Source organism: Salvelinus sp. IW2-2015, linkage group LG5 (assembly GCF_002910315.2).
Source record: "Salvelinus sp. IW2-2015 linkage group LG5, ASM291031v2, whole genome shotgun sequence".
Taxonomy (NCBI): Eukaryota; Metazoa; Chordata; class Actinopteri; order Salmoniformes; family Salmonidae; genus Salvelinus; species Salvelinus sp. IW2-2015.
In genome coordinates, this window is record NC_036844.1 from 27,511,160 (window position 1) to 27,522,582 (window position 11,423).

The following is an 11,423-nucleotide window of genomic DNA, read 5'->3' on the forward strand; positions in this document are numbered from 1 at the left end:
AGCCCTTAGCCGTGGTATATGGACAATATAAGTTGTCCCCCCACTTCTAGAACAAAGTTGCACACCTTACTATAGCTGTCTTTTCTGTGAAACTATGGCAAACAAAATCATTCTAAAGAGACAGTTCACTTTTTTATTACTTCTCCCAGAATTTTACATTTTGTTTGTAACAAAATATAGAATTTTAAAACGGTGAAAAAAATACTATGACGCTTTTGAACAGCACATTTTACACTTTGCTAAGTAATTGGGTAAGGGTTGCATTGAGGAGGAGAAACATTGGGAGAAATAATTGTAGCAAACTTGCATTCCTATCAGTGCATTACCTCATCACATATGTTCTCTACAAAGGCTTATTGATATGTTCCATGTATTACAGTACATTCCATAATTGTCCTTAGTCATCTGTAAGTACACTGGAATCTTGTATGCTGTGCGGCAGCTTTTGATCATGCAACATTAATCAACACAATCTGTACTTGCAAACAAATCTTACTCAGACCTCAGTCTCAAGCAGGGATTTAGAAAGCCAGATATGTCCAGTCTGGCTTTCTAACTCCCTGGTCTCAAGTAAGAACTTGACACGCATCCTCATCCACTGGTAAATAAGTCACTACTATTGGGGATGATTAATATGCACACACCATGATTGTCCTTGAATTACACTTTGGAATTTTAGGTAAGAAAATATAACGTCTGTAATACCATTCAAACTTGTGTTACTGCAGCCTCTTAGTCCCCTTGTACAGTACTTACTCATACATGTATTTGTTTGTAACTCTGAGACCCTTTGGTTTGAAGGAACATAAACACACATACAACCTTGATCTTAACAATTTAGAAAATGAAGGATATTACTAAACAAATCCCAAATGCGGGAAAACAAGTTAAAAGGGCTTCGCTCCAGTTCCATCTGACAGAATGCATTTACATGTATCCAGATAGACATATTTTGGTGGATTTCAAACCATATCTCAAATAAGTACTGTATTATATCAGAATAATGCATAGGAAAATGTAATAATAAATTAAATAGTAAGACAGGTCATGCATAAGCCTCAATGATAAACATAGTATTTTAAATAGCTGTGTTTTCAAATGGACACATTCCCATAAGCCCAAAAACACACATCAAGCCTATGAGTTACAGTTTGACATATTATTGATATGTAGTCTACTTGCATATCTATATAGCTGGTTAGGTTTAAGCTTTTTTTCAGCCTTGTATTTGACACAATATTAAATAAAGAGATGAATTTGTAGATTTAGGAGGCCAAGCCCAGCAGAAATCCCCCAGCAAAACCTCCTGTGAGGACAATATTCTTCTTCACAAATGTCTGCACCTGGTAAAAAGAAAAACACCAATGCATGGTTAAGTTTAGCAGAGTATTGATAAGCATTGTTCTTAGTATGGAAGCCCGTTCCTTATGAACCCAAGCCCGAAAATGCAAAACGTTAAAGTTATGACTGTGCCATTATACAATACATAGCCTACCACATATTACGCATGGCAGAAAAACAAAACAAAACTGATTTAAGATGTCTTTAGTACATAATTGGTCTAGCTTATACTCCAAAATTAAACAGATTTGAGTAGTCGCCTTTGAGTGTGGACTGTATTATTATGCATATTGGATGGACTCGTTACCTTATGCGACGCTCCAAAATGTCTATCCATGAGTCTGGGAGAGAACGTGTAGCCCTAGGCGATGCACTTGATTTATTGATTTTGCAGTGCGACTTAAAGTTACCCTAGAATTAGTGAATTTGTATTTGATTTTGAATAGCCTACTAAATAGGGATTTTTATTTTTATTTTAAGAATTAATTGATTGACACATTACCTTCAGCTATACAGAATACCTCACCAACATGCATTTCCATCTGCTCTCCTTTATTCCTTTCTTGAGCGCGCAGAAGGGCTGTCAAAAGTGTAGTGAAATATGTTTCGTTGCGTAAACATATCACTATTGATGTTCCCGAACAGATTTCACTAGCCCTAATTAAGCACTGGGTAGATGCAGGAACAGGGTTGGAGAGCCCATGGCATATAGAGTTTGGGGCGGAATATCACCTGTCGGGCAGCGAGAGCATGCTCCTCAAACAGGAATATCACCTGTCGGGCAGCGAGAGCATGCTCCTCAAACAGGAATATCACCTGTCGGGCAGCGAGAGCATGCTCCTCAAACAGGAATATCACCTGTCGGGCAGCGAGAGCATGCTCCTCAAACAGTGGTTGGTTTATGCATGGAGTGAAATTAGTGTTCTTATATTTACTCCTCAACTGCTCATATTAAGAACATTGTAAACACTGTAAAACCAAAGTAGCCTACAAAGCAGACCCACAGGAAAGCGCATAGCCTTCATTTGCAATTTGTGTGCATACAGATGACATGTCACTTTTCCCCTGCCCCTACCCATTTGAGAATGGACCATTCTAAATCTAAACATATTTTACATATTAGTAATGACAAGATTAAATTGAGAATAGTCTGATGGGTGAAAATATGATCGCTTGATGAGAGGACAGCTGTGCAGCACGAGGCAAGGAACCGGACGCAAGCTTTTTTTCTACTTCCTCATCAATGGAGCCTATAGTTCGCACCATGCAGCCCATATGTTTTTATTTAAGGTTTGTATCATGTTGTGAGTTGATGCCCGTTTCATGAGCGACTTACTATCTCATAATTAGGGTTATCACTTTTTTCCTCGAGAAATTAAATGTTTCATGTTTTGTTTGCGTGCCACGATACAAGTATTGCGATACGAAGTATCGTGGCAAGGAAACAAAACATGAAACATATTCAATTTCTCGAGGGAAAATATAAAAATGTTAGAAACAAACAGCATTATGTTGTCACCAAGAGTCACATTTGTTTATTTTGCAAACTAAAGCACCGACATTTTTAAATAAAGTAGGACCATAGAGTTAGTCTAATTCATGTTTTCTTTTTGCAATGAAAAATCTGGTGTCGTAGTATCACGACACTGGCATCATGACAATCCTACTTATAATAATGACATATTATTTCAGTTAAAACTCACAACTCAGTCAGATTTAATTTTTTGGGTGGCAGGAACGGGCTTCCATATATTTGACATTGTTCTCTTTTATACTCTGGAGTAAAAAGGTGTGGATAGCTTCAACATCATACCATTAGTCATGAGCATATTTGAAATGCTAAAATCACAACACCAAAGAGATCATAAGACTTGAATCAGATAGGAAACATCCACCATTTTATAGTAGACCATGATGACCCCTTACCTCATCCACTTTTGTCCTGACTTCCTTACTGGGCTTTTCTGTATTCAACTTCAGCTGCTTCTTGGCCTTGTTTACATCACGCTCCACTCTCTTCCAGTCCACTTTGATGTACCCTGTGTGGTTGGCAATCTAGAAGGAAATGAATCACACACCAATAATGGCAATGTGACTGGGGTTGAGCCATAACACACTTCCATGTGTCCTAATGTGAAACATGAGTGTCAAATATGTGTTAAATGTAGGTAAATAAGTCAGCCAGGTGTTATTTAGAACTATGGATATTCAAACACAAAATAAATTGATGCAGAGCATAAAAAGTCACACCTTACCTGAAGCAAAAAGAAGCCTCCACCCACTGCTGAAGCCGCCAGCTTTCCAACTTTCTGGAACAAATACCCAGCACACCTAAGAGGAAAAACAGCTATTAAAACAGAGACCTGCCAAGTCATAAATTGTTAAAATTGTAGAACACCACAGCAGATTCACATGGCTTATCCATTTATTATTTATTCATATTACACAATCAGGACTGATTGACTCACCAGCCAGACACTCCACCAATGGCAAGCTGGGTGGCAACATCATACTTCTCTGCTACTGGCCCAGAGTTCTTGCCAAAAACTTTGTTCCACCATCTCTGTTTCTTGGCATAGTCTACCACCTCTTCACTCTTATCTAGAAGATACTCTACCACCTCCTCACTCTTATCTAGAAGAACAAATCACACACAAAAAAAGAGTCAGACCCGCCACCATGTAACTGTATCTAGTTGTAATTTGATATAGCCAATTATTACATTGATTTCAAAGTCATACGCTTGATTGTCCTTGGCTCACATGACCTTGCAGGACACTGAAATACAGTGTGCATCTTATGCTGCGTCTGATGCCAGAAAGTAGACTACATTGACCTTTACAAATCCAGGCTTCTGGACACTTGAAAATAGAGGCCTAAAATAGACCAGCCTAGAGAGACCAGATGGCCATCAATTTCACTTTCAGTCAGACAGACTTGTGATCAGCTCAGCAGTCAAGAGATTTGGTCTGTCTCAAGATCAAACACACTGACCTGGCAGACACAATCCTTTTTGATGCATACCATTGATATTGAAAAATTTTAGTTTCGTTTTATGGAATTGGCCTTGTTTGTTTTAAGGTCAGTGCTATCCGGGATCCTTGTGACATCCCTACCCTAAAAGCCAATTTATGCTTGATCTGAAAATGTGGTCGAAGGCTCCGTATGGAGGGTGTGACGCAATTGCGGCGCCTTCGGAGGCATGCAAAGGCCAAAGGATCATCGATGCTTGGCTGTCATTTGACAAATAAATATAATTGTAAAAAATTGCCTGCGCTACAGACAGCGATATCGGTCTGCTAATACAGGACTAGTAAAGGCCCAGTGCATTACTTTAAAAATATATATAAATAAGGCCTCCCGAGTGGCGCAGTGGACTAAGGCTCTGCAGCACAGGGCTTGAGGCATCACTACAGACCCGGGTTTAATCCCAGGCTGTGTCACAACCGGCCGTGACCGGGAGACCCATAGGGCGGAGCACAATTGGCTCCGCATTGTTCGGGTTCCATGGATTTTATTTTTCCTACATTCTACATTGTAGAATAATATTGAAGACATCAAAACTATGAAAAAACATAGTAGTAACAACAATAACATTCAATAATAACATGTAGTAGTAGTAGTAATAACATGTAGTAACCAAAAAAGTGTTGAACAAATCAAAATGTATTTTATATTTGAAATTCTTCAAAGTAGCCACACTTTGCCAGCTCTCAGCCAGCTTCATGAATGCACCTGGAATGCATTTCAATTATTTATTTATTTGACCTTTATTTAACTAGGCAAGTCAGTTAAGAACAAATTCTTATTTTCAATGACAGCCTAGGAACAGTGGTCCATGCATTTTAGATTTATTCAGTGAAATTTGACAATACTTTTGTTTTTAATGTAAATATGCCATTTTGTTTACTTTTCTCAAAGTAAACTCTTTCAACTCTCTCTGGTGAATGTCTTTGTTCAGGGGCAGAACGACAGATTTGTCCCTTGTCAGCTCGGGGATTCGAACTTGCAACCTTTCGGTTACTAGCCCAACGCTCTAACCACTAGGCTACCCTGCCGCCCCAATTAACAGGTGTGCCTTCTTAAAAGTTAATTTGTGGAATTTATTTTCCTCTTAATGTGTTTGAGCCAATCAGTTGTGTTGTGACAAGGTAGGAGTGGTATACAGAAGATAGCCTATTTGGTAAAACACCAAGTCAATATTATGGCAAGAACAGCTGAAATAAGCAAGAACTTTGAAAGTTTATTCAACTGCAGTGGCAAAAACCATCAAGTGCTAGGATGAAACTGGCTCTCATGAGGACCACCAGAGGAAAGGAAGACCCAGAGTTACCTCTGCTGCAGAGGATAAGTTCATTAGAGTTAGGTTGAATTGCTGTAAAGAAACTACTAAAGGACACCAATAAGAAGAAGAGACTAGCTTGGGCCAAGAAACACGAGCAATGGACATTGGACCGGTGGAAATCTGTCCTTTGGTCTGATGAGTCCAAATTGGATATGTTTGGTTCCAACTGCCGTGTCTTTGTGAGACGCAGAGTAGGTGAATGGATGATCTCTGCATGTGTGATTCCCACCACGAAGCATGGAGGAGGTGGTGTGATGGTGCTTTGCTGGTGACAATGTCTGTGATTTATTTAGAATTCAAAGCATACTTAACCAGCATGGCTACCACAGCATTCTGCAGCGAGACACCATCCCATCTGGTTTGTGCTTGTTTTTCAACAGGACAATGACCCAAAACACACCTCCAGGCTGTGTAAGGGCTATTTGACCAAGAAGGAGAGTGATGGAGTGCTGCATCAGATGACCTTGTCTCCACAAATCACCCGACCTCAACCCAATTGAGATGAGTTGGACCGCAGAGTGAAGGAAAAGCACCCAACAAGTGCTCAGCATATGTGGGAACTCCTTCAAGACTGTTGGAAAAGAGAGGCAGAGGAAGTCGGAGAGAGAGGGAGGAAGAGGGTGAGCTTGAATCGGTTAAAGTGCAGGAAAAAGGGAGGTTTTTTAAATAAGAATGGTAGAAAGTTTAAGCAGAGTGTGCTGTACACCGGATCGAAGATAGGAGGAGAAATGGAAGTGATTGAGGGCAAAGTATCGGAGGGGGTAGTTCTTGGAGTTCTCGGAGCCCGAGGCTTGCACCGAGAGTCAGGATAAAGATGAGTCTGGTAGGAGTGAAATGTTTGGAAAAAGTGGACCCTTGCCTTTTGGCTGATCCATTTGTGGTTTCAGGATGGGTGAAAACAGAGTTGGGTGCTGTAGAATCAGTAAAGGTAACCAGAAGTGATCTTGTGATAATTTTTTTGCGTTTCTGCTGGTCAGAGGGAGCAGGCGGTCCGCGTTAAATGAATGGGGAATAAGAGATGTGATTTGTTTTGCTCTCAAGAAAAGGGCACCATTGAAAGGAGTGATTACTGGGGAAGCGGTAAATGTGAAAGTTAACCAACTGAAGGGGAAGATTCCCGGTGTCGTTTGGAGCGACGCAGACAGGGTTGGGTGAGTGGTGAAACAGAAGAGACGTTGTCTGTCCTTTTGAGTTTCGATGTTGATGTCCTTGCCTGACAAAGTGAAGTTAGGATATAATCACTACCAGTCAAAGGTTTTAGAACACCTACTCATTCCAGGGTTTTTCTTTCTTTTTACTATTTTCTACATTGTAGAATAAGAGTGAAGACATCAATACTATGAAATAACACATTTGGAATCATGTAATAACCAAAAAAAGTGTTAAAATCCAAATATATTTTATAATTGAGATTCTTCAAATAGCCACCCTTTGCCTTGACGACAGCTTTGCACACTCTTGGCCTTCTCTCAACCAGCCTCACCTGGAATGCTTTTCCAACTGTCTTGAAGGAGTTCCCACATATGCTAAGCACTTTTTGGCTGCTTTTCCATTACTCTGCGGTCCAGGTTACTACATGATTCCATGTGTTATTTCATAGTTTTGATGTCTTCACTATTATTCTACAATGTAGAAAATAGTAAAAATAAAGAAAAAACAGAAATGTCCAGTGTGATAGAGGCAGGTTGAGGTTTCCAGGGTTAGAGTAGTGCAGAAGTTGTCATATGCTGAGGCAGTGAAGAAAGTAGAGGAAGATGGGTCAAGGGATCCTGAGAGGAGTGGTGTGAGTAGTAGATCTGTACCAGTACAGAGGGATAGACCAACAAGTGATATATGCTTCAGTAAGATTGGAMTTTTTGTGTTTATAGCAATGGTATCAACTGTACTACCGGGATGGAATGGAAGTTGCTGGGAAAATTGAGGTTGTGGTGGCAGCTGCAGAGAGGTATTTGGGTGTGTGAGACTTGACATCAGAAGAGTTACAGGGTGTGGTGGTGTCCCGTCCTTCCAGACTGTTGGCCTGAGGTAGGACTAGATAGATGTAAATAGTGGAGAAGGGTGGTGGGTTGTGTTGATTTATTTTCTATAAGGGAGTTATACTCCAGTCTAGTAGGTAACGGTAATGCAACATTTGATGCCAACCGCTGTTAAACCTCATCGAATAACAAAAATAAGTGGTTAGTAATACTACAAGATTGGACAAGAAAGTAGGCGGGGTCCCATAACATGGCCTTCACTATCCCCTATAAGAGACCTCAGTAATGGCACAGTAAGACATACCAGGAAGGCATAATGCCAAATATTATATAACCAAGTTATTGAATGGACCCAATGTGTGTGTCGTAGTTAGTAGTAAATGTGTTAGGCTAACCAGCTACTGAACTACTAACATTAGCTAGTACACACTGCTTCTACACCTGCATTGCTTGCTGTTTGGGGTTTTAGGCTGGGTTTCTGTACAGCACTTTGAGATATCAGCTGATGTAAGAAGGGCTATATAAATAAATTTGATTTGATTAGCTAACTACCGACCAACACACCCAGGGGCAGTGGAAGGTACGTTAGCCAACTACCGTTACAGCTGCTAGCAACAGGGACTAAGTCCCTGAATAGCAGGCGTGGTGACTTGCAAACGAGGCACGCTGATGTGCATTTCACACCGAGTTATTTCTATCTATCTAGCTAACGTTTACTAACTGCGATTTTTAGCTAGCATAACATTTTGCACATGCTAGTTAACTTTCTGAAGGGCAGCGTTCAAGTGCATTAACGTAAAGAAAGGCAAACGCATGCAGTTTGCGTGCCAGTATTTTATATTTTCAGTCAGATTAAAGACTATTTGTGGATAGTTACCTAGATCAATATATTTAAACTATGTATTCTATTTCAAATATTTGTGGCTAGTTTGTTTCTCACCTTTCTTCTTCTCGGCCATTTTTTCTCAAGTCACTTTGTTTCAACCCGGATTTGAATCGAGAGCCCATCCGGAATATCACGTGACGGAGCAGAAAACTGGCCTAGTAGAAGCGAGACATTCTCCAAGTATGGGCTGACTGCAGTGTGCGATTCGGCCCACGTTTGACCCCGCCCACTTTATTTTGCCCATCTGAGGTTTGACAGTCTTTTTTATTCTTTTTATTTTTTTTATTTTTTATTAACAACAAATCAATACAGAAAGTACATAAGGGAACACAAGTATATATAGATTATATATAATGGACAATCGAGCTAGGGGGTACAATATCACATTACAATTACACAAGGACCTTAAGGGACATACATACACTTACAATTCTCACAGCTTTTTTGTTAGTAGAGTATTTAACTGTCTTAAAATACAGTTCAATTTCTTTTTGTAGGGTAAGAAAATTTGTTTTTTTGTTAGTAAATTTACATTTGTGTATATGAAATTTGGCCAAAAGAATAATGAAATTAATTACATAAAAATGTTCTGCTTATTTCTATCGTATGTAAAGAATCCAAGCAGTACATCTCTCCACAATAGTGTAAAATCTTCATAAATGTCTTGCCACAGTTTTCTTACATGAATACAATGCCAAAAAAAAAAGATGCAACACTGTTTCTGGCTGGTCATTACAAAAGGAGCAATTTGAGTTTATGTTTTCCTTAAACTTCTTCATATAGTGGTTTGGCAGGATAATATTTATGAAAATTTTTAAAGGAAACTTCCTTAATTTTGTTAACAAGTAGGTATGTGTGTTGCAACATCCAAACTTTTTTACAACAGATATTATCAATAAAACCATTCCAATAAGGCATGACATAAGGTATAGATACAACATCCTGCTGAAACAAGGTTCGTATCGCTCTGTTGTTGAATGGACCAAAAGAGAAACAAATCTTTCCTACTGATGAGTCAACAGGGTCAATAGAAGGGAGGCTCTGAGTGTCAGGTCTTGACACGTTCCTGAATAACAGAGCAACACCTGAGGGAATGGCGTCTAAAACAATTGCAAAATCTTTAGGTGTTACAGGGACCTTGTAAAGTGATAAGAATTCCTTATAACTGAGTAAAAGACCCTCTGCATTCACCAATAGGATATTATTTCGGAACCAATATTCTAAAAACAAAGTATTTTTATACAATATATCCCGATTATTCCATATATGATATCTTTGTGGAGAAAAATTGTGTTTATAAATTAAGGACCATGACAAGAAAACCTGCCGATGAAAAGCAGAAAGTGTAACGGCAGCCTTCCTCCTCTTCACGAGAAGAGGAGGTGTAGCAGGGATCGGACCAACACACAGCGTAGCCAGTGCTCAACATGTTTAATAGACGAAAACAGTGAACACTTACAAATACAAAAATAACAAACGTGGCAAACCGAAACAGTCCTCTCTGGTGCAATGAACACAAAGACAGGATACAACCACCCACAAAATCCCAACACAAAACAAGCCACCTAATATGATTCCCAATCAGAGACAACACAAAACACCTGCCTCTGATTGAGAACCATATTAGGCCAAACATAGAAACAGACAAACTAGACACACAACATAGAATGCCCACCCAGCTTACGTCCTGACCAACATAAAACAAGTAAAACACACAAAGAACTATGGTCAGAACGTGACAGGACCCCCTCCTGAGGTGCGGACTCCGAACGCACCACCTTAAACTCTAGGGGAGGGTCTGGGTGGCATCTGTCCGCGGTGGCGGCTCCGGCGCTGGACGAGGATCCCACTCCACCATTGTCTTTGTCCCCCTCCTTAGCGTCCTTTGAGTGGCGACCCTCGCCGCTGACCTTGGCCTAGGAACCTTCACAAAGGGCCCCACCAGACTGAGGAGACAGCTCCGGGACCGAGGAGGTAGCTCAGGACAGAGAGGTAGCTCAGGACAGAGAGGTAGCTCAGGACAGAAGAGTAGGCTCAGGACAGAGAGGTAGCTCCAGACTAATGGCAGCTCATGACTGGGAGGGCAGCTCATGACTGGAGGCAGCTCATGACTGAGGGCAGCTCATGACTGGAAGGGCAGCCTCATGACTGGAAGGCAGCTCATGACTGGAGGGCAGCTCATGACGGAGGGCAGCTCTATGCGGAAGCAGCTCATGACTGGCGGGTGGCTCCTGACTGGGCGGCGGCTCCGGCAGCTCCTGACTGGCGGGCGGCTCCTGACTGGCGGGCGGCTCCCGGCGGCTCCTGACTGGCGGGCGGCTCCGGCGGCTCCTTGACTGGCGGGCGGCTCCGGCGGGCTCCTGACTGGCGGGCGGCTCTGGCGGCTTCCTGACTGGCGGGGGCTCTGGCGGCCTCCTGACAGACGGGGCGGCTCTGCGCTGGGCGGGGCTCCGGCGGCTCCTGACGGCGGGCGGCTCCGGCGGCTCCTGACTGGCGGGCGGCTCGGCGGCTCCTGACTGGCGGGCGGCTCCGGCGGCTCCTGACTGGCGGCTCTGGCGGCTCCTGACTGGCGGCGTCTGGCGCTCCTGACAGACGGGCCGGCTCTGGCGGCTCCTGACAGACGGGCGGCTCTGGCGGCTCCTGACGACGGCGGGCTCTGGGCGGCTCCTGACAGACGGCGGGGCTCTGGCGGCTTGGGACAGACGGAACGGCTCTGGCGGCTCGGACAGACGGGCGGCTCGGGACAGACGGGCGGCGTTCAGATTGCGCTGGGCAGACGGATGGCTCAGATGCGGCTGGCAGGCAGGCAGCTCAGATGGCGCTGGGCAGGCAGGCAGCCAGACGGCGCTGGGCAGACGGGCCGACATCTCTCTCT

At 42.5% G+C, this 11,423-nt stretch overlaps 1 protein-coding gene across 2 annotated transcripts; it reads right to left on the reverse strand.

Annotated features, from left to right (window-relative positions):
* Positions 1-119: 119 nt before the first annotated feature.
* LOC111964150 (FUN14 domain-containing protein 1A) lies at positions 120-8,732 on the reverse strand. Of its 2 annotated transcripts, XM_023987901.2 has the most exons (6): positions 8,603-8,732; positions 3,810-3,975; positions 3,597-3,672; positions 3,268-3,396; positions 1,844-1,921; positions 120-1,343 (listed from the first exon to the last, which is right to left on the reverse strand). In XM_023987901.2, exons 1-5 carry the CDS (start codon positions 8,619-8,621, stop codon positions 1,850-1,852), a joined length of 462 nt encoding a protein of 153 aa, XP_023843669.1. In that variant the 5' UTR covers positions 8,622-8,732; the 3' UTR covers positions 120-1,343; positions 1,844-1,849. The 2 variants fall into 2 exon arrangements, with proteins under 2 accessions (XP_023843669.1, XP_023843668.1); XM_023987900.2 differs by lacking the exon at positions 1,844-1,921.
* Positions 8,733-11,423: the final 2,691 nt, after the last annotated feature.